At 38.9% G+C, this 24,010-nt stretch overlaps 1 protein-coding gene across 4 annotated transcripts in view; it reads left to right on the top strand.

Annotated features, from left to right (window-relative positions):
• Positions 1-24,010, top strand: part of SATB1 (SATB homeobox 1) — a 100,412-nt gene that overhangs the window by 1,578 nt on the left and 74,824 nt on the right. Inside the window, exons 1-2 of one of the 4 annotated variants that reach the window (XM_003358325.6) lie at positions 4,618-4,787; positions 22,350-22,584. In XM_003358325.6, coding sequence (XP_003358373.3) covers positions 22,374-22,584 — 211 coding nt within the window. In that variant the 5' untranslated portion in view covers positions 4,618-4,787; positions 22,350-22,373. Of the gene's footprint in view, positions 1-4,617; positions 4,788-18,102; positions 19,649-22,349; positions 22,585-24,010 lie in introns of those variants that run through there. The other 3 variants (XM_084989755.1, XM_084989757.1, XM_084989756.1) reach the window with 3 other exon arrangements.

Here is a 24,010-nt window from a genome sequence, read left to right as displayed (position 1 = left end):
GTTCCATTCTTGCATCCTGGGAGGCCAGGGGACCTGACTTACCCAAAAGGACAGAAGAGGGGGTAAGAATGAGTAAAACGCTATTGCTGGGTGTCAGGATTTGTCCTGAGCAGTCCCTGAAATCTACCGTGTTTGTCTGCAAACAGAATAACTCATCCCGTTGAAACTTTATTGAAATTTACCCAGTTTAAAGTGGATTTTTCAGAGATGTCAGAAATTAGGATTTATTCTGTAGTCAAACGTAGCGGGGGGAGGGGGGAGTAAGTGTTTGCTCTAAAAACCTTTAATCTGCTGTGTGGTGCTAGTGCTATGATTTAGCAGCCGTCCTTTATTTCTATTGCATATTATTTTAGTAGAACAGTAGTGCATTCATATACTGGCTGCTCCAGTCTGCTAGCAAACATTAGCATTCAGGCTTACATTTTTGACAAATGTGCAGACAGGAATAGCATGAATAGGCATCTTAAATATTAACAACCTAAGCATCTGTTGTGAAACAAATTTAATATATTTACTCTGTTTTTCTCACATTGTTAGAAAAGGTTATAATAAGTGCATAATTTCAACTTTAGTTAGCAGAAGTAACTGGCTGTATCTTTCACTATGTCTCCAAGTGTTTAACACAATCATCAGACATAAATACTTTAATTAACTTGGTTAGGCACATTATTAAATACACTTTAGACAGTGTGTATACAATGTACAATGTAACAGTAGCAAAATATGTATCCTATTTGTGCACATTTTAAATGACGCTGCATTTTATAAATATACCAGGCATGTTTATTCTTCATCTCCATTTGACACTTATTACTTCATATTTTTCCTAATGGAAACAGTATTTTAAATGTAGAGTTGTTCAGTCATATGTAATACATAATATGTAAACAGTAGCTATAAAATACAAAGCATGGTTAAATTTGAGTATGGCTACATGTAACAAGATTATACAAGAGAAATAAAAATCACTGCTCAATTTTTGTATTCCTCTCTGAATAATGAATACAAATGATGGATGAAAAAAGAACAAATAGGGATTTCCCTCCTAAAGTATTAGTGCCTTAAAATGTGTGTGGGGTGGGGGGGGGGAGAGTGCTGGGGGGATAAGGGAAAAAAAGCAGACGCAAAAAGATCAGCAGAGAAAGAAGACTTAAAGAACTTCCAAGAGTCTGAATAGTTATTTCCAGAATCATTGCATTCTTCACTTTCCCACAAGCTGAAATATGTAATAAATAATAGTTCTTTGTATGTAAAAGTATTCAAAAGGAATGCCTTTTGTTCATTTGTTGTAATAAATTAATATATTCTTTGGTTGATAATCTACAAAAGTAGTTCTTTTGTCTCTCAGCATCTTAAACAAGAACAACAACAAAGTGAATATTGGTTTATTTCTGCAAAGAAGTCTGTTGCCAGCTATATGAACCTGCGATTGAATCAAATGATGTGCTGAGTGGTGGTGAAGAAAGTCTGCATTAAATTAGCAAAGAGTGAAATATCTGGGGGAAATTTTCAATTATTTTTTCATGTGTCAGGTTTTGGGTTGTAAATTAGGCCTAAGAGGTCAGGTGACGGGCACCTGTTCCTCATTATTGTAAAAATCTTTTGGTTACAAACACTATTAAGCTAAACACAACATGGATATACAGCAGGGACTCCATAAAGCACTCTAGTGGTTTTTCGTCTGCTGTGTAAATTTCCAGAAGGGCCATATATAGATAGATATGCCCTTTATACAAACACATCTTTTCTTCCAAGACATGTTGTCTCAGATGACTTGTTATATTAGTACTTGGGGCTGACGAAGTATATAAAGTAAGTGCATATGAATGAAATCAACCTTCAGATTATGTCTAGACATGTTGTAGTCAAATGTAAAAATGTTCTCTTTTAAACCCCTCTTTTTCCTTTACAATCCACTGATTAAGGATCAGAATTTGTTCATGTTTTAAATGGAAACCAAACCTCCCCAAATCTCCTTTTATCCTTTTTAGATAAGGTGAGTTCCATTTTAAATGATGCCAGCCCAGATATTTTGCTTGGATGCTTGTATATAAGGAGAACATTAGTTGCTCTGTACCATCATAGCTTTGTGGTCTATAGAAAATGGGGGAAAAAAATTTTTATATGAATGCTGTTAGGAGGAAGGGTATAATCATTTGATCTTCAAACTTACCACTTCTCTCAGGGGAGTTCTGCAATATTTTGATTACAGTTAAGGAATGTGATTTGATTTTTATGAATGGTTTACCTTTAGATATTTCAGAGAGCAGAATAAGCGTATATATTGAACAGACCTAAGCAGCACAAAGTTACAAACGATTAAAGGTGCCAGTTGATTTTAATTAGCAAAGGAGGAGGATTTTGAGTCAATTCAGTAACTCAGATTATTAAATTCTATATATAAATATGTTCTTTGTCTATTTTGGTTTTGTATAGTTTCTGCTTATTATATTAAGTATTCATTTTTAGCATTCGTGATCAGATTACAGAACAGTCATTCTTGCTTTTCAAATGGATTTGGTTTCCAAACTCCCAAACTCTGGGGTGATTTTAACAAATTGGTTCACATTTTGACAGAACAGAGTTTAGTTAATTAATAGATCAGGCACGAAAAATCCTCCACGGTAGGGTGTATTTTCTGGTAAAATGAAAGTTATGTTTCAGCATGATGAGCATCAGGCTTCAGTAATCTGTTCCTCGTGTGGAATGAACACTTCCTACTTCAAGCTAGCAGGCACCTACTGTTTATTTACGCTGCATTAAACTGACAGCTCAGCAATCAGAGGAAAAATATTACTTACCTTCCTGAAGTAAATACCAGTTTATAGGTTAGTGCACGTATTTATATTCCTGTCACCACTAAATAACGGCTCTGTCTCCATTTTAATATCTACCTGTACTCTCATCCAGGGCTTTAGACTCTTCCTGGTTGGAAGTAGGGGTCGGGAAGTGTTTTCTTATCATTTCCCAGTGACTCAACTTTTAAGAAGAGCAACTTCATCTTCTCATTTCTGTCCTGTGAGAATCAGTTAAAAGAAACGTTGTACATTTTTACATTACATACTTCACCTCCAACGTCAAAATCCCAAAAGAATCCACATGCCACTTAAAATAGTCATCTTAGAGCAAACTCAGGACAAAGCTGTTCAAACACATCCAAGTGTACATTTACTAAATTAACTCTACAAAGTTCCAAAGAGATAACTTCAACTATTCGATTACTTAGATAATAACTTTGATAAAGTGTCTTCTTTTCCAAGCCTTAGATGAATGTTTCGGTTTTTAATGGAGCTCTGCAAAAATTAGTATAAAGTGGGACACAATGATTGATTGATGGATTGATTGATTGATATTGTTTGCTTTCCTGTGAAAATATTCTTGCCTCCTTTGTCCTTTTATTTAATCTGCCAACCTTGGATTTCAGCTTTTTTTCTACAATACTAAATGCATTTGCTTTTTTTTTTTTTTTTTTTAATTGCAAGTTAATTCTCTTTGGAGACCCCTGGAGATATCATGATACTGTTAAACTAGAATTCCAAAATTTATGGTTCACTTGAGAACTTGAGAAAATGCTTGTTTTTACTCACATTCTATAAGTAGCTCTTACATTTGTGGTCTACACACAGTTGTCAATCTCTAATCACATATTAACATCAGAGCAAAGTATGATCTTAATACAGCATAAAAATCAAATCTGTTACATGAGGCTCTTCTCCATCTCTCCCAAAGAAAAAGTGTCTACTATGGTAATTTATAGATCGTTCCTAAGTACTATTCTCAATGGTAAGTCTATTTCAACTTGATATCTTCATAGAGTGTGATCAACACATTAGCACACATTATTTAGTACTTTTGAACTTATGCCAATGGTACCTTTTGCTGTTTATTTTTTTAAGTCTTTTTTAAGATCAGACATTTCATTTCAGAGTAAATAGATACAGATTGTGTGTATATATATTCAGGGTGAGATTTAGTAGCATAGCATTTCTCCGGCATATTGGCCTATTTTTATTCTTTCAAGTTATTCTGTATCACTTCCACAGTTGTTGCTGTCTGAAGGTTCGTAAATAGAAATTCTAATCACCTCTTTCAGTGGACTTTCAAGGATGTAATTTAGTTTATGTGGTGATCCAGTTTAGCTATGAGAGATGAAAATTAGTTCACTGGTACCCCAGCATTTGTGTCCCTAGATTTGGCTGAAATTTACTCAGTCTAGTCATTTGATATTTGGTAGTGAAGTGTCTCATAATCCAGCATTAGGAGTTGGTTCAATTTCCAGTGGAGGAAAGATCTTGCTGGATAGAACATTTAACTGTGCAATATTTTATTACACTCATCACTCATTTGAGAGCCCGCTTATTGTTACGTGAATTTTTGCTGCACCTCTGGGTGCAGGTCCCCCAAATGAAGCTGAAATGCTTGCAGAAGAAGCAGATGTCAGGCTGCACCTGGTTGTGTCTTTGCTAGGATGTCTGAGGACCTGCATTCCCCCCCTTCCCCTCCCCCCCCACACCCTTTCCCCCCAGGTGTGCAGGAAATGGAGGGCGTTGTAGCGGGTGAAGTGGGTGGACTTTACCCAGAGCTATGACCTGATTTGTGACGTACCCTCAGAACTGCAGTAATGGTCTAGCTGCTTCACAGGCAACTGGTAACCACCTCATTTGGGGATGCTTCTGTCTTGCTAGCAGTGCCAGAGAGAACTTCGTCATTGTCACCTCATCAAAGACTACTTCTTGAGAGCTCTCCTGTAGGGCTAGATTCCGAGAGCAGCCTCTGATATTTGGAGGGTAAGTGCCAGAAAAAGTTCCTATTAGTTCCATATGGAGAATCAGGGCTGTAGCCACAGGGAGAGACCAGCATTTAGTGACCGGGGGGAGGTCTCTGTGTTGGGATGTTGCTTTTTCTCAGCAAGAGATGATTTGGGACCAGATACCAACAGAATTCTGCAGTGCGCATTCTACTTTGGGTGGTGCGATGTGGTAGGGGGCCCCCAGGAGAAATTATTAGATCTTCTTTCCCTGAGATATTTAAAGAAAAAGTAATCAGAAATCTGTGTGAGGGGGATTCTTTAGATGCAGTTTTCCAGGAAGCTGGGCATATAGTAGAGTTGATTGCTAGAGGTTCTGTTGTAGTCTTACTCAGTGGTTTCTGTATGCCGTTAAGAGCATGCAAACGACAATTTGGCCCTTTAATGTTTATAATGTTTGGACTTTAAGGTAAAAGAGTTTTCATGTTATAAATATTTTATTGTAATAATTATTATAAATAAAATAGAACCTAGTATATGCAGATATCTTTTGAAATGGAGATAGTCTTGAAGATAGTGTATTCATAATTAGCTGTTTGATGTTGAATGCAATTGAGTTTTCCTGTTCCAATGAACCAGACAATGGAAATCATTGGGGATTAACAACAGGGCTATGTGATGATACCTGATATAGCAGACCTTTCCCCAGGTAAATAAAGTACTCAATTCAAATGCTTACAGTTTTAAATTCTAAAAGAATGGATATAATAATCAATATAGAATTGATAAAATCATCCAAGTGTCTCTCATTGTATTTTCACCAACTAAAGTGATACCTAGGTGTTGTGTCTAATATTAGACAGATTTCTCCAGGCTGTGGGAAGAAAGAACAATATTTTAATAACTGTGCTTTAATTTTTTTTTTTCTTAGAGGTAGGCTTTCTTTGGGGTGGTTTAAGAGGACTCAAAAACAATTTAGAACATTACCTTAAAAGTTTAAAAATGACAGCTTTACTTTGTATGGAGTCATTGTATTTTAATAATACTGTACGCTTATTAGTGTTATTAGAGCAGTAGACAGTTAATTACAGCCTTTTCTGAGACATGTTAACTGTATATTAACAGTCATGTTAAAAAAGAATGATGTATACTCTTACATACAAGCTGCTGCTTGCTAGACTCTTTTAAAAATAGTCTTTTAGAATGTATGGAGTCAGATTTTTGGTCCAGAATCATCAAAGTGTTTTCTACTTAAAGCAGCTTCATTTAAAAACTTTTCACAGAGATGTCAGATTTTCAGTGTTTCAATTTTCAATGTTTCTTCTTTGTTGTTTGTTTTTTCTTTCTTTCTTTGTAATGAGTATTGGCTTGATCACTTTCGCCAGTGGCTTTAGAAATTGTTGTCCCTCAGCAGTTTTAGCTTTCCCACGTTGTATTTGGAGATGCCTACATTTTTGTTTTGTGATGACTTTGGCCAACATAAGCCATTAAAAGGTTATTGAGTTGATTTAGCATCTCTTAATACTACTCTTTATGGAATCATTCTAGTCACTGTTTCTTCAGCCAATAGTATGTTTTCTTACAATTCTCTATAACCTGATATTTAAGATACATTTGAGCAACTGATCACAGCAGTAGTTCTAGGACTATTTTATTTTCCAGATCTAAAGCCTGAGTTTTTGCTCTGGCTTCTGGCATGGCAGAAAAACAGATGACTGAAACTGGGGAAGTTTAAAACTGGACTGAATCTGCCTTAGATAATGCTATCAAGTTGGTTAACTATTTGAATTCCCTTGATTAGTCTGGATATGTTGACCTTATAACCTTGTAATACAGCACTTAAAAATTCATTAGGATGCCCACCTTGTGAATTTTTTAGTTGCTGCTCTCATTTATTTCTACAAGGTTTTAAACTACAAAAATAAATTCAGAGGAAGGTACATGTCTGTGTTATATAAAATAGTAGAAACTTTGCAGTTAGCGTTCTGTGTCTTATGTAGTGAGCACACATTAAAGACTTATTAAATTAATAATAAAATCATGGATTTAGCTTGTGCCGACATGGTTTAGTGGTAAAAGACCTTCCTGTCTAATTTTCTGTTTCCACTGGAGTTGTCTGCTCACTTAATCTACACATGCCGTAGTTTTCTGGATACTTGAATGCTTTTCTTCTCTGCTATATGGTCTGTCATTTTTGGACAGTAACACTGGGAGTTGTTTTATCCTCATTGACCTTGAAGATGAGGTGAAGTCTCTCTGGTTAGGTTCATGGTCCTTGGGTGTTTGGTTGTGGTAACAACCTGTTCTGAAGTCAGCACAGAGCCCTCCCCTGAGGTCCTTGCAGATAGACTACCATGTAATTTTTTTTTTTCCTGATATTCTGGAGCCAAAAATACTATGTACTAGTGGCCCAAATCTGATTGATCTCTATCTGTTCTTTCCTACAATAATGTTTTGTTTTTTTTTTTCAGGACCCCGCTGGATAAATATTGGCCATGATTATGGCATAAATAGATATTTTTTAAATTGTAGCTATATACATTGTTTAAAAATATTTTGAGATTTAGGGTATTTATGTCACTCCATTCCTTAAAAATGGATGCTCAAGTTGCGGTAGGGTTGTGTTAGGTTGTGTTAAAACATTCTGAAAAGTTCCAGGCATTCTATGAAAGTTTTCTGAAAAAGACACTTCCTCTTTAAATTTATTTCATGTCCAGGGCTGTTTGTAAGACAGTCCTATTTTGTTACACAAAAGAAAGTATTCCTGAAGCAGTAACTGCTGTGTGACCTATTACATTATCATGCACATTCTGTCTCTTTAAAAACAGTCTCCTCTATTTGCCCTATTAATTGTTGATATGTTGCCATCCACGAGACAAAAATTAGAGCTGTAATTAAATAATCATGTGATGCTCCTTAGTGCCAGTGAGAGCAAACTCATTTTTCCAGGCCCTGATGGTCACTGATTATTGTATTACTACTGGCTGGCTTTATTCTTTTTTTTTTTTTTTTTTCTTCTTCATGATTCTCTATCTGTAGATTACCTAACTACTGTCCTTCTTTTCAAAATTAAAGAAAAGAGAGAACGTTCAGCCAGTTAATTGGCTCAGGGTCCTCAGGGATGTAAGGTAGACATACCTTTTTCTGCTTTTGGTCACCTGGTGGGTTCTTTGGGGAGCCTTCATCAGTGGTGTGGTTGCCTGCCATTTAATTTACACTGGTGTTTTGGCTGGGATGAAGGCATATGGGGAATGCCAGGAGAATTACAAAAGGAGCCGGGTATTAAAATTCAGAAATGATTAAAATTGAAATAAAAGGATGCTGCTTCTTTGCCAGTACTCTGGCAGTCATAATGACACATAGAGATTAGTTTCCACCTTCATCTTTTCCTTCTTTTTCATTTCCTCTTGTTTATTGTTGACACATTTTCCTTATGTCTCCTGTCTCTCTATCTTTTTGCACCATTCTGAATCCCTACTTCTCCCTCTTTCCTTAAGCATGGGGAAACCTACTTAACCTTATTATAACAATAACAGAATAGGTTATTAATATTTAATATGCACATGATTAAAATTTCTCCCTAAAACATAGGTCAGCTGTATTATTATTAACCGGCATGTAATTTTTCATTTAAAATATTCTTATTCTGCCCTTGCTGTTTCTGAAATGTATCCTACTTTAGTAGTGGTTTAATACATAATGTTTAGAAAACTGCGGTCGGCTAGTGAGAAAAGAACTTACCAGTCATGGATAATCAATTATGCATGAATTCAGATGTAACAGATGGAATCTGGTGAGTTAAAGTTTCCCTTTGCCGTAGTGGTTTTTTTCTTTCTTTTTTTTTTTTTTTTCTTTTTTCAATTTGTTTGTTTGACACCTGTCTCATATATAGATAAACATCTAATGTAGCATGTGAGAAATTTCCTTATCTCTTTATGTGCTCTTTAAAGTGAACTTGATTTCCTTAAATTAAATTTAAGGGCAGAGACTTTTTTATGTGGTCTTAAAGATGATCAGATTCTTTTCCATCACTTTGTAGATATGGAACCGGGTCCTGCTTGGCTTATAAAGGGTCACTCTTCTAGCTGGTAGAGAAAGAAACAAGACCCGAATATAGGGTTCCCACCTTTTCTCCACTTCTTTTCCTGCTATGTCATTTATCCTCTTTTGTAGGAGTTGCTTAATAATAGAGCACTATCATGGTAACTCTGGGTTTTAAAGAATTTCTGGTGAAAATTGTGGTTGACTAGTTTTTAATTGTGTAATATTCTCTTGGAAAACATGCAAATAGTATCTGTTAATGTACATATCATGTTATGTTATATGTATATTATACATACATTTATTCATACTAGTTGTCAGCCAAACAATTGGATTTTCCAAATCTCCTGAGAATGCTTCAAGATTTGGTTTATATCTGAAACTACAGCATATGCTAGCCACAAAGATGACTTTACACTAGCTCACAGTGTTGTAAATTCTTAGTGACAAAACCCCTTTGTGCAAAGTGAACTAAAAAGTTATTTTCAAAAGTCTCGTTACCTCCACAGGGAGATAAGTTTAATTTTCATTAAATACAATATGAATGTATAGTTTTTGGTTGTTGAGGTAATAAAACAATGAGTATTGTCCATCTTTTAAGCAATTACATTCTCAAAAGTTACAAACTGCTTCCCATCAAAAATTTTCATAAATATGCTGTTTGTTTCCCAAGTGTATTTATATATATATTAAATACAAATGAAAATAGTCCTTACAGAATAAATAAATGATTAAAAAATAGCCTGAAGGCTCACTAGTTCTGTTTTTAAAGTTATACTGTAGCATCATGTATCAACTTTTTGCTTCATATCAGCTGGAAATTTGCATGTATATTTTCAGTCCGTGTTAGTTATCTAATGAATTAAATTCCACAATAAACACACTAGTAAAGAAAGCTTCACCTGCACAATAGGTAACTGGATATAGCTTCAGTTATAGCTTCAGTTATAGCTTCAGTTATATTGTAAAACTATTTCTTAGGATTTTACTTAGCCTTTTATACCCAATAAATATGTAATTTTAATTTCACTCTACTATGTTTTCATATTCTTTAGTCATGCATCAGAAATATCCATAGGAATGAACCTCAATAAAATACAATTTATATATGAATTTCCAATACCTTAAAAACTCCATCATTAGTATAAAAGTCCCTAATATAAAATCAGTAAGAGTAGATTATAGGAAGCAGAATATAAGACAATATACTATAAAAAAGATATTACAAATTTTCATGCATAAGTAAACACTTTAATCTTAATTACTGTCATGAAAAAGTGACTGATAAAATTAAATGGGAGAGCCTTTTGGGTTTTTTATAACAAAATTTATATTCTTTTACTAAGAAACAGAGTCTAGAGTCTTTACATAAAGATAATTTGTAAATTATTACATTGACTTAACAACTACATTTATATAGTTGTTATACTTCTATGTCTGGACTTCATGAAAGTGGTTAACTGCGAGGGTCTAATGTTTCATGAGTGGTTCATTTTCACTCATTTTTTGAAAAATTTCAAAAAAGAATGTTTGGACTTCAGATACTCTGTTGGGTTTTGTCTACCCCTTCTCTTCTTTTGCTAAGATACAATAGTCTAGAAGAAAATTTGAAAAGAGAACCATTTTCTTGCACCAGAGGACCATCGCATTACCTACTTTGGGTGGGATGTTGGTCTCTAATTACCAATCCATGTTAATTATTCTTGGGTCAGGTAATAATTCATCATATGAATTAATTATCCAGCATAGACTGGACTGGGGCTGATGGCAGGTAAGGACAAACAGTAGAGGGCTGGCGGCTAGGAGACGGTTGTCAGTGTGTTATAGCTCATTGTTTTCCTGTGTGGCATGATATTTTCATGGTACTATATGTCTCCAATCTTAGGAATAGATGAAAGATTGATTTGCTTTAATTTTGTTGTTTTAAGGTTTTTTTAATTGGCTTAAAAGATACATACCCTAAAATATGCCATTTTGACAATTTGTAAATATACAATTTGGTGCCCTTAATTACATTCACATTCATGCAACCAGTTCCAAAGTCTCTTCAAAATCCTTCCCATCATCACAAAGAGGACGTGCTTTTGTGTTTTGAATCCTCTCCTTTGCTTCAACAAATTTCAAGTATTATAAGGATATTTAATTATTGTCCAGATGTGTTGCAATTGTTTCTGGTGTGGCTTTTCTTCCTGATGACCTGGTCTACTGCTTTGCAGAGATGGGCACAGCGCTATCAGATATTGCCCTTGGCTGGTAACCACCCCCGCCCCCAGTCTGGACCAGGATTCAGGTCTGTTGTAACCTCAAACTGTTTTTTCCTTCAAGTAAGCCAGAAAAGATTAGCAATAACATTCACATCACTAAGAAGATTTGGTTGATATGTCTTGGCTAAAGGTTGATTAGGAATGGTTGCTGTTTAAATTCATTGGAATTACAATCTCCCGAGCTTCCTGAGAGCAGCACAGTAGCTAGGGCTGTGGTGCCCTGCCCTTGGCTCTTGGGCATGGGCAATGTGAATGCTTCTCTTCTGCTTATGTGCAATGACTAAGTCTAGAAACGAACAGTTTTCATCTGTTTCAAAGGGAATCCCACTCAAGGTTGAAATATGGGGGGAGAAAAATCCTGCTCAACTATGTTAACAAAAAAAAAAAAAAAGAATTAGAGAAAACTGGGATGGTTCTGGCTCCAGTAAATAATAGACTGGTTTTGGAACTTTGCTTTCATGTGTAATTTTGTGGTTAGTCGCTTATGTCTGCGATGATAAATCATATACTTGCACAGGATTTCTGGCACCCCAGTAAATCTCAAGCAAGTGCCCAAATGCTGATTTATCCCAGTAGTTCCTCAAACAGTATACTTTTCCTCACCAAATCACTGATCTAATAGTTTGACCCCTCCCCGCCCCTACCTTTGTTTGTTTGTTTGTTTCAAACAAGCAGCTTGCCTGCATGTACATTTCTTGTATCTAGGGTGAGTGCTGATTCCCAGAACAGCCTTAACTTTTCCAAGTGATCCCAGGATTTGGGTTAAAAACTTCACATGAGGAAGTGGGATATCATAGCAGGTATATTTGATTTCCTGTCTCCAAAACATTACCTAACCCAATGGATGCCAAACTTAGCTGTACTTGGAATCACCTTGGAAGCTCTAAACCACCACATAGCTGACTCCTACCCTTGGCAGTAGGGTGCAGTCTGGACATCTGGGTTGTTGAAGTAGCTCTCAGGTGATATTAACATGCAACAGATTTGAAGAGCTACCAAACTTCCATCCCACACCTGACATTACTGCCTAAGGTTGCAAGACTCTTTGTAAGATTCTTACCAACACTCATAAAAACAATTCTTGGATTCCTTTCCCTGAAATAGCAGGTGCTGGGAGAGACTCCAGGAATACAGACATGAGTCCACCCTTAAGATACCAACAGACTTGCAGTTGAAAGGAGCAGACCTATAAATATGAAATGCCACACTGAAGGGCAGAGGTGGGATGGGGCATTGAGAAGGAAGTAGCTAATAGCTAGAGAAGGCTTCATGGGCAGAAGAGGTGCAGTCAAGCTGCTTATTAAAGGATGTGGCAGAAGGGAGGTCCCCAGGTGAGAAGGAGGAGGGCTGATGAGCATTCTAGAAGCAATGCAGTGGGGGTGGGGGAATAAGGCAACCTGAAACTCTCAACTAATTTGCTGGTAATAGCTCCATGGAGGTCTCAACAGCATTGCAGGAACACTGCCCCCTCCCTACTCAATTTTGGCAGCTATCACTAGCAACTTTGATGGAATTACTTCAGTTGTGCCTTATATCAAGGTTATGATCCACACTAACATCTATGGAAGGAAACTAGCTTTTTTAAAATCTTGTCCAGTAAGTTCTTGCTTTAAAAAAAATAATAATATTTCTCAGTAAAAGGCCAGGATTATCCCATCAGGTTCTAGAAGCCAACAATAACGGCTATTCATTTCCCATAGCCATCTTTCCCCAAACTAACTTAAACATTGACCTTTCTTAGCTTTAATAATGACCTTTGTGTAGTAAAACCATAATCCAAATTACCAACAGGTATTCACATCCACCTTAAAGTAATTAGGAAACAACTTTCGATCACTATCTGGCTATAGCTGAAACCCCACTTCTTAGGGAAAAAACAAAAACAAGGAAATCTTAAGCCCCATATTTAGAGCTCATTATTATTTCACTTTTATCTCTCCTGAAACATATTCAAGCTTTCTGCTATTATTTTCTGCAGTACGCCATTATTTGTTTGGTATTTGGATGTCCTCCCAGTTTGAGTAGGTATCTACATTAAAGCTTCCAAAAAAGCCATTTCTAATGGCAACTATGCTTATTTAATGTGGGGGTGGGAGAGAGGGTAGGGAATGATTGTGTGGCTTTCAGCCTCACCTATCAGCTACTGAAGTGTTCATAGAAAGCAGCATTTGGGGTAAGTGCATCTTATTCCAAATGTACTATCGGACCCTCTTCCCATACCGAAGAAAAGGTCTAGAAAGTTGTCTTAAATTTGTGTGCAGCGGCATACAAGTCTCATTCCCTGCAACTTTGCAGATCTATGGGCTCATTCTAAAATGGAAAATGACTTCAATTTGGACATCATTAGAATGTCTGAGAGCCATTCAGCCCCTCTAATACTCCTGACTAGGTCCCAGATTCACTTAGCTGTCTTATATAGAAGTTCCCCAGGTAAGTGCTGTCCAATAGAACTCTCTGTGATGATGGAAGTGTTCTATCATCTGCCCTGTCTCATAGGATAGCCTCAAGTCACATGGGGCTATTGGACACTTGAAATGTGACTGAGGAACTAAATCATCAATTTTATGTAATTTCAATTAATTCAAATTTAAATGATGTAGACACACACCACCTTCCATTGACGCCATCTAACTTTGGCAGTCTCTAAAAGGGATTGTCATTACAATTAAGGGTGGAAGTTGGTTACAAGTGACACTGTGAGCTTTGGGCTGTCATTTATTTATTCATAATGTAAATATTGCAAGGGTGTTGTATGAATTCCTGATACTATGGCAGTGAGCAAGAGAGTCTCTTCTCTCACAGGGATTACGGTCTACTATGGGAGATATTTATTAAGCCAGTAATTAGCCAAATTGTTCATTGATGATAACTGGGACAAAGGAGAAGTGCCACAGGCTATGGGAGTATAAAATGGGGACCATACCTTCTGGTAAGTTTAGTGGGAAAGTTTAATCAGAGTTGTGTTTATTCACTAAGCAGGAAAAGCTTCAGATGGCCTCCCTTTCCCAAGTTCTAGGCTAGGTCAGGCCAGCTGTGAGACCCAGAGCTCTCAGAGCAGGACAGCTGCCATGTGCCATGCCAAGATGTCCAGAGATATGGGGTCTATCTGATTCAACTGCATGCACGTACACACTGCAAACTTCTGAACTTGTTCAAATAGATCCTTTCCGAAGCTGTGCAGTTGTGATGATGTCAGTCACAGATAAGATGTGAGAAGAAGGGTGCGAATGTTTACAGGATATTGCATTTCCTCTCCAATATATGTTTTGACAAAGTTGTTTGGGCCCCAGCCCCAGTTTTTTCCTCTCTTCTCTTACACATTTGTATTTGGTCCATTCAAGAAACGATGTGGAAATCAGTCCTGACATCCCAGACAGACAAAATGAGACATATGACAGCAGAACATATGGCTCAAAGAGACATTCTTATATGGCCAACACAGACCGTATTCCCAGAAATTCATATATGGAAAACACCACCTGCAGCTAAAGCCAAAAAACAAAGAGTTGACACGACAAAAAGAGCAATATGTTATGTAAAATGTGCTGCTTTAAGAGTATAGAGAGATAGCCAACAGTATTTGAATTTAAAAAGATGAAAAACAAAAAACAAAACAAAAAAAAAACAACCCCACCACGTCCTTAGAAAGTGCTATGGTGGTAAGCATTGCTTTGCTAAAGCAGTCACTGGCGGAGTTGCCATATCTTAAAAGCGTTCAGATTCTAAATGCTTTCTCTGTTTATTACAAATGTATGTGCTATTCAGAACTCTGAATGTGTTTTAATGCTTTCGGATATCTGCCTGCATATTTATCTTAATACGGTGCCATCTGAAACATGCAGTAGAACTTTTATTATTAGGTTTTTTAAAAAAAAAACAAAGACAAAACCTTGTATATCTGTTACAGTGTTTTATCTCTGCTACCTTTATGTAGCCAGCCTGAATGCCTTTTCATGTGATAAAAAATTGATGCACTCTGTTTTAACTGTACATCCACATGTTAAATAGTTCATGTATTTGGCTTGCAATATTTCATGTTCCTGAGATTTTCTATTTTGATAGGTAGATTTATAAAGTTCATTTTGTTTTAACTTTTTTCAATACTTGCTTGCATCTTCATTGTCAAATATAAGATGCCTGTGTAGAATAAATTGATGTTTTTTCCCCCTCCATCATGACAGCTTATTTTCACATATGCCTATAAAGGGGTATTTTCCTAATTACCTTTCTTTTCTTCTTTTTGATTTTATCTTGGGTTTATACTGGACAGTGCTCAAGTGGTTATAATGACTTCTCTAAAAGGGTAATATATGGAAAGTTCATCAGTGTACTCTTATCTTTTTTAACAGTATAGTCATTATTAGATATTTTTATCCTAATTTTATTCTATTTATCATGTCCATCTTCCTCGCACATTTTTAGGTTTCGTGTTGGAGAATTAGTTTGTAATTCCTGGATAAAAGGTGCTATTCAAATTTAAAAATTAATATTTTCATTCCCGCATTATATTATCATTAGCCAGGTCATTAGGAGGCTAAGGCAGTCAGGAAGCTTTCTGTCTTATTTATTTGTATAAATAATGGGATAACCATCATTTACAATATTTTTTTCTATTGTGTCTTAATACTGATATTTTCAGTAGTCCCTTTTTGGTCTTTTCTCTTTGCTCTGATTTTGTTTTGCCCAACAACTTTTTTTTTTTTTCCCAAACATTCAACTTGAGTTGAATTTGCATGGATAAATGATTTTTTGTAGTCCACCACAGATTTTCTCTATTTTTAAATGTTGCTATTGTTTGTAAATTTGTACAGTGTGATACTAGAATGCACTCTCCTTACTGAAAATCAGGCAGATTTGGAGAAAACATTTCAGGCATCATCAGTCTGAAGCAACTATTAAAACATACATCTTGGAAATTCCTAATTTAACCTATCATATTGTAAAAATCATTGTCATTATAGAGATAATTGATTGTTATCCATGTTTTTCTTTTAAATTTCCAACATCTTTAAAAAAATAAGTACTTCCATCCACAATAGCAACTCTGACACCAGTGATTGTATTTCTTATACTGTAATTAAAATGCACTCCTCCATACTTGCCCACATTTCAGCTTTTAAAAATGTGGTATCATTTGCGCTTCGTAGTCAAGATTGCATTATATTTATTATCTTGTTTTTGATGCTGTGTTTTGTGTTTTACTATCACATTTTTTCTTTCGCTCTAGGCTTGTGTTTATATGTGCCAAGATTCACTGTTGCCTTCCTTGATTTTGACTAACCTTTCTGGTTTGTGGGTGAAACGTGGGTGCCATTAGAGTGATTTATTTTCATTGTGTTTCTCCTAAACTTGTCCTCCCCAGGAGGCCATTATTTCCTATACTTTATCTTCTGCTTTTCTTAGATTTCTAATGTACACAGTGTCTAAGAGTGTATTGGTAGCTTTAAAGAGCTTCATTTGCATATTTTCCTCTTATCTCACTACTTGTGCTAACTTGTTGCTTTTTTATGTGTAACAAAATGTTTATCTGACTGATTTTTCTCTTTTCCCTCCTAGTGTATTCTGAAAAATAATTCTTATAACATTTTTGTTTTCATTTAATGATTAACTGCCTTCGGGGCTCTAAGATGTTAATACTAAAACCTAACCGATAAACGCTGCATCTTTATTTTGGGCGAGACTGTAATGCTCTTCATTTTTACAGGAACAATATTTAATAGATTATCTAAATAAGAGGATCATACTTATGTGCTAATGACCCTTTATCTACCTGGGTAATTTACCTAAGATTACAGAAATATTTATTGCTACAACGGAGGTACTTACCCACCCTAACTTTCCTGTCTTTCACCGGGTGTAAATTAAGAATGGTGGCATCTTTTCCTTTGTAATAACTAGTCAGGTCTCTTTCAAGTGACCCAAATTTTGTTAACTCGGCCACTGTGGGCCCTGTATTTCTTCCTCCAACGTGTTCCCTGGTTCGGAAGTGAGGGAGTTTTGAATCTAGCTCTAACTGGCACAGAAAGGCTCTTACTCATCTTTTTTGATCGTTGGCTCTTAATAGTTTAGGATTCCCCCTCCTTTGGGGATAAATATTCGCCAGAGCGTTTCGGGGATCGTGGCCTCTATTCCTCTGCAAACGCTGGTGCACTCTCCGCGGGTCTCAGAAGAGCTGGACCTCCAGACAGTCCCCTTCAGCCACTTCCTGAAGTCCCCTAGCCTCGGTACTCAGCGCCCGTCACCTACCCGCTCGGGCCCCTCTACCGCGGGCCCTGAGCCCTCCCTGCTCGCTTGTCCCCCGGGTGTCCGCCCGCGACGCTCCCGACGTATTCCTTTCGGTGGCTTTTGTGGCGCGCGGGTGGGTGGTTAGTTTCCCCCGGCCCTCGCCCCCTCCGCCCCATCACTTTCCTACCCCGCCCCGGCCCTGCCTCTCCTCCCGCGCGGCAGCCACGCACACCTGCCCCCGCCACCCGCGCGCCGCGCCGCCCTCCCCGCGCGCCCGGCGGCCGCGGCGGCCCGGGCAGCCCCCGCCTCCTCCCCGCGCGCCCGGCGGCCGGCGCCGGCCCGCGCGCGGCGCCCTGTTATTCTGGGTATTGTGTGTAATAAACGTCGGGCCGCCTCACTCTAATCAAGCTCATTACAAATTCTTGCGCGCCCGGGGCCGGAAATCGTGCGCTCCCCCTCCCCGCACTCATTCACTAGTTACTCCTCTAGCTGCTTTTTAACTCGCCGCCCCCGCCCCCTCCCCCAATCCCGGCCCTCCAGCCCGGGTTTTAATCCCCATCCCTTTTCCGCCTGCTCCGTGCACCCTGCCCCCCCCGCCGCCTTCCTCCTCCGCTCCGCACCCCTTCCTCCTCCTCTCCCGCCCCCTCCGCCACCGCCGCCACTCGCTCGCTCGCTCCCGCTCCCCGGACGCGGCGGCGGAGCCGGCCCCGCTGGGGAAGGGCTCGGGGCGGCGGCGGGCGGCCCGGAGGAGGCTGCGTGCTCGGGGCTGGGGCTGCGAGCGGGGTGATTGTGTATTAAAATGAGGAGGAGGAAGAAGAGGCAGCCACAGCGGCGGCGGCGGCGGCAGCAGCAGCAGCGGCGGCAGCAGCGGCGCGGAGGGCTGCAGCCCGAGCGGACGCGTGAAGCCGAGCGGGGCGCGGCGGCGGCGGCCACCGCGGCCGGGAGGAGTCCGCTCCGAATTTGATGGGGGCAGCGCCGGCGGCGAGGGGGAGAGCGGAGCGGCCCCGTCCGGGGACCGGCGCCCGCCCGCACGCACACTCACCGCCGCGCGCGCGCCGCTCCCGGGGCCACCCGGCGACCGCCGGCCTCGTCGCCACCGCAGCAGCCGCGGCTGCCCTCTAGCCCGCCCGGGGGCCCAGGCGACTCCGGGGGGGGGCGCCCGCACCCCCCTCCTCCGCTTTCGGGAAACTCCTGCTCACTTGTGTCTGGGTTTCTGGCTCTCTTTCCCCACCAAGTCCCAGTGCCATTGTGGGGCTCGTTGTTTACCTCGGACTCCGGCTGAGTGAGAGCTCGGCGACTTTTGGGGGGAGGGGGCGGGGAGTCGGTGGCGGCAGAGGCGGCTGGGGTGCCTTCCGATCCCCCTCCCCTCCCCTCCCCCCAGCCCTCTTTCTCGGCCTCACTCTCTTGGCTCCCCAGACGCTCGCAGCCCCGCGTCCATGGGCAGGGAGGGGGTCCTCGGAGCTGTCGTCAGCGAGGGCCGAGTCAAAAGTGGCATTTTAGTGCCTTTCCGGGGCTTTTTCCGCGACCTACTGCCCCCCACCCTCGCAGCCCGGCTGTAGATGCCCTGGTTGGGGGCGCGAGGCTGTGGGAAGAAAGTTTAAGGTTTGTTAATATCAGTCGCAATTGTTGGGGAGGGGGCGGGGGCAATCGGAGGGGAGCCGAGCCGGCCTTCCCCTCCCTGCGTTCTCTGGGGTGACTGGAGAATAATATTGCAAGTGACAGCCAGAAGTAGACTTTCTGTCCTCACACCGAAGAACCCCAGCGAGCAGGAGGGAGGGAGGGAATCGAAGGGACCTTTCTTGCCTTTCTGGAGACCTTGTCCGCAGTGATTTTTTTTTTTTCTTTTTTTTTTTCTTTTTAAGAGAATCTCCACTCGCCACCTCGCCTCCCCAGCACCACCACAGTGTACCGCTCATAACGGGTTTTGCTTTGTTTTTACGATTTCCCCCCCAAGGAATCACTTGTCAGATCAATTTTATCTTCTCCCTCCTCCCTGCCTCCCACTCTCCCCTCCTCCCCCATCGAAAACCCAGTTGTCTGAGGTTAGACATTTTACAAACCATATATGTTGTTTTACGAATTGCGATTTTTTTTTTAACCCCCCTCTCCCATGGCTACTCTTCTAGACGCTTGTTTCTGCCCTTCCCCCGTTTAGGGGGGGCGGGGGTAGGGGAAGAGAAAATAATACAATTTCAGGGGAAGTCGCCTTCAGGTCTGCTGCTGCTTTTTTTTTTTTTTTTTTTAATTAAAAAAAAAAAAGGACATAGAAAACATCAGTCTTGAACTTCTCTTCAAGAACCCGGGCTGCAAAGGAAATCTCCTTTGTTTTTGTTATTTATATGCTGTCAAGTTTTGAAGTGGTGAGTTTCAGGTCGGTTTTGCTAATTTCACTCAGTAAAACTGCAGTGTTTCTGTTTCTAGATAGTACTTTGCTTCTTTGTCTCTTTAAAAGGTCACAGTGAAAGCTTGGCCTGGATTGTGCCGGCCATATGGAATGGATAAGGGCACAATCTCTTAAAATGTGATTATGGGGTTCTGAGGGGGCGAGGGAGGCGGTCCAGCATGGAACTCGTTGAAAAGGCTCCCTACACTGCAAAAAAAATAGGTTCTTGAAACTGGAATTTCATGCTTTTTCTTTTTCAAGGAAGTAATTGCTGTGTCTGAGTTCACTGTTTAATTTGTGAATTATCATATATGGACTTCGTTTATGGAGAGGGAACTGGGGTTTTGAGAAAAGTAGCCTGTTTCCTACATACCAGCCAGACGTTACAATAAAGTGGGTTTTTAAAATGTGCAACTCAAAAGAAACTTCAGCCTGGCATCTGTTGAGGCTTTAGTTAGATCCTGTGCTGTCAGTCCAGCAGGCCCATGGAGGTTGCTCTTTGCAATTCCAAACTCAGGTTTGGTGAACTTTAGCCTTGGGCATAGAGTTTAAATGAGTAAATTGGGTGTTTTATGTGCATGTAATTTTGCTTTATAATCTAAAGCTTTTTACAAGATGACTGTTTAATAGTTGCTTCTAGGTGGGTATTCAAAGGACAATTTTGCATGACCTATATGATGTTCTGATTGTCAATACATTAACTAAATTATCATCTATCAGTTTCACTTACTGTACAGCTTATAATGCTGTTAAGCCTCATGACTACTTAATATGTTTTGTAGCATTAACTTTGATGCTGTTGTCTACTCCTCTTGCCCCCTCCCCTTAAATTGCCCCATGGGTTAAGTATTTTCTTTTCAAATCATATGTTTTAAAATTCATCTTCTGCTCTAGGGAAAGGCAAGCAATTTGGGGAAAAGAAGCCCTGTATTATAATCCACATAAAGCATTATAAAGAGTGTTTTGAATAAGTTAATAATCACCACTAGTTTTGGCTTTAGACTACAGTTTAATATGATGGAAAAGAGTAATCTTGATAAAAAGTGGTTAAAAGAGGCACATTTATTGTTAATGAACCTCATAACCAAAAACAGATGGGACCTCGATCAACGATAAACCTTTAGTGTCAGTGTGCCACCCTGCAGTACAAGGATAAATAGCCATTATTTCTCTAACTTTATAGTTCTTCAATGGACATTCTTAAGGCTGCTTTTAATCCTGCAGATTACTATTGCTCCCCCCTTCCGATCACCTCATTCCTTGATTATAATGGACAGAGTAAAACAGAGGGGGAAAATGCTTACAGAAAGGCCATGCTAATAATATAAGCTAGCTTTCAGATCTGGATCTCAACACCTTTTTCAGTATTTTAGATATATGTATGTATACACACATACACACTTACACTTACGTGGGAGATATGTCAAATTACCAGACAGCTGGAGGGAAGTGATAATTATCATATTTTTCTAGCTTTTCTTAAATTTATCCCCTTTTCCTTAGTACTGGTAAACTCAGTACAAGTACCCTGAAAGGTCATAAAATAATTCTACTTGCCTATTCTTATCGATACTAGTTACAACTGTATTTTAGAAGCAATTTTGATAACATACTAATTATTATAAACAGTATGAAAATTGATGTCCAGTGTAGAATGCAACTGAAAATAATTATCTGTTAATTTTTTCTGAGGTTAACTAAGACGTTGACTTCATTGCACGCTGAAATTATGTTTGAACACTGGCAGTTGTGTTTTACCAAAATTATCAAGATTTTTTTAAAAAGCAAGTTTAACACTTCAATCTGATGTGTGTATTACAAAATATTTTCGGGTCTTTTGCTATTTAAGTTGCTAATAGCATTCTATCACTAAAGGACATCTAAATATTAACTCTAAGGCATTTGATTTGTAACACCTCAGTACTGGGACTATTGGAAGAAAGCCTCCACTTCTAGCCATTTGCTTAGAGGTAGAATGATCCAATCATGTTTGAGGCAAGACTTGACTAAATCTTTAAAACAGGTCATGTAACTCTCGATACTTTGACAGTAGAAAACTTTTTCTACAAATTAACCCAAAAAGCCAACAGAGTTTAAAAAGCAGATGTTTGCTTCCTACTTTTAAGATAGTGTATATATGTAACATAATATATATATATATATAATGTGTTTTTTCTAAGAATTAAGTTGTGTATGAAAATATAAACAGACATCAGATCTAACATTTTGGGCTGTGATCATGTTTCCATCTTTGATGAAAGTGTTACTTTGTTCTCTAATAAGTTTCTACCTTTTAAAAATTTGGACTACATAAAAACAATGTGCTATTTTCTTTTTAGCTATGCTTGTAGCAATTCTTGTGGTAAAAGTAAGCCTATTTCCCCCCCATGTAGTTTTGCTGGTAGGTGATAAATTACCTTTTTGTTCACGTGTGTTGGTACAATTTCCACAAATTATTCTGTTAACTTGAGTGGAAATATAATGCTGTGATCTTGAAATATAGCAACATCTGCATTATATTATATATCTAGTTAAGCAGTTTTACAAATACATTGTATTTGTGGAGAGAAATACCCAGGGATAAAACATTTACATGGTATTATACCTACAAAATGAGAGAGATGCAGAGGCCCCCCCCCCCCCCCCCCCCCCGCCAATTATAACATGTCTTCTTTTTAAATTCTGGCAGGTGATCTTTACAGAGTAACTGAGTATGGATCATTTGAACGAGGCAACTCAGGGGAAAGAACATTCAGAAATGTCTAACAATGTGAGTGATCCGAAGGGTCCACCAGCCAAGATTGCCCGCCTGGAGCAGAACGGGAGCCCACTAGGAAGAGGAAGGCTTGGGAGCACAGGTGCAAAAATGCAGGGAGTGCCTTTAAAACACTCGGGCCATCTGATGAAAAGCAACCTTAGGAAAGGTAAATACTTCAAGCCAAATCCTAGAAAGCTGCAAGCCCTGTGTCCACCCAAGGCCACTTGGTGTCGGGGTAGAGAGGCAGAACCAGTCTTTGTCTATTCTTTTCCTTGATTCTCTTTCTCATCTGAAAGTAGTGACAGTTTCTGGCCATAGTATCAGTCATGTTTGAAAGTGTAGGCTCTGTTGATCGGAGCTTCTGACTCTATTATAGACTGGAGTCTTTGGGTGTTATGGATCAGAACTGAATTAAATATAATGGTCTCAGTTACACAAGGTTTCTATTGATAAGATGTTAACTGTAGTAGAGGATATATAGGTGGATTTTTCTGAAACTAACCCTGATTAAGAATAAGTCACTTAAATTGTTTGAGGACCTGCCTGGCTTTTTCATAGGCTTACTAGTTGTAAAGCAGTTTCCCAGATAATGGAAGTCTTCTGTAATGTAGAAGTTTTGTGATGTCATTGTTTTGTGGTTTGTTTTCTTATAAGAGCAAATTCATTATTTAGCAGAGAAAAAACCTGATGATTCTAGTGTTTCCCTTTTGCTGTCATTGGGTATTTTTTGATAAAATAAAGGCAGATTTAGTCAAGTTTATAAAAAAGGATCTGTAGCTGTGTGATTCTGCTACCAATTTTATATCACATTGATGAAGTTTAACAACTTTGCATTCAGCACTGTTGTTTTTTATAAATCAGTGCCTGTCCTGGGCATAATGTGCATGCCTTAGAAGGTCTTTATTTGTCTCTGAATAGTTGTATATAGGGTTCAGATTTTCCTTACATTTGCTAAAGCAAAGGATAAAAAATGCCATATTGTAGCAACCAAGAATATTAAGTAGATAAAGTTAGCAGTCAGAGGAATTTCATTGTGTTTGATGCATAACATTTATCATACAATCATTTATTTTTTCCTTGGTTTGGTGAAAACAAAGAATATATTGATCCTGAAATGAACAGACACAGCAGTCCGTATTGTTAGATCTTTATCTATTAAAAATGGAAAAACAGCACTTCAGCAAATTCTTTGGCCTCTACTCATGATTACCCTATTTATTGATTGTTTGCCAAGAATGTATGCATCTTAAGAAAGCCAGGGTAAGAGCATTAAAAATATAATTTATTATGGCTTTTCAAACAGAGTGCATTAATATTGTACCGTGAAGCACTGGGGCTCTATAAAAAAGACTTTCTGACGCCTGCAAACATATAAGTTCCATAAATTCCTAAATAGGAGATTTCAGCTGTCTCTGGTATTATGTGATATTTGCACAGCAAACTTTAATGCCAGGACAGTTTTAAACAAGGATTCTACAGACTTCACTGCTCCTTATGGCAGACGTGCTGTTTACACAGGCTCATAAACCTTCAGCAAAAGCTTCTAAGACTGCCTCCAGGTTTAAATCATGTGGTATTTTTAGCATTCAGCA

This window comes from Sus scrofa, chromosome 13, assembly GCF_054392235.1.
Source record: "Sus scrofa isolate SSC_HxYL_T2T_F1_AM1 chromosome 13, Sscrofa_HxYL_maternal_Yorkshire_Landrace_v2.0, whole genome shotgun sequence".
Classification (NCBI taxonomy): Eukaryota; Metazoa; Chordata; class Mammalia; order Artiodactyla; family Suidae; genus Sus; species Sus scrofa.
The sequence above is the reverse complement of the archived record's forward strand: the minus strand, read 5'-3'. Positions and strand labels throughout refer to the sequence as shown.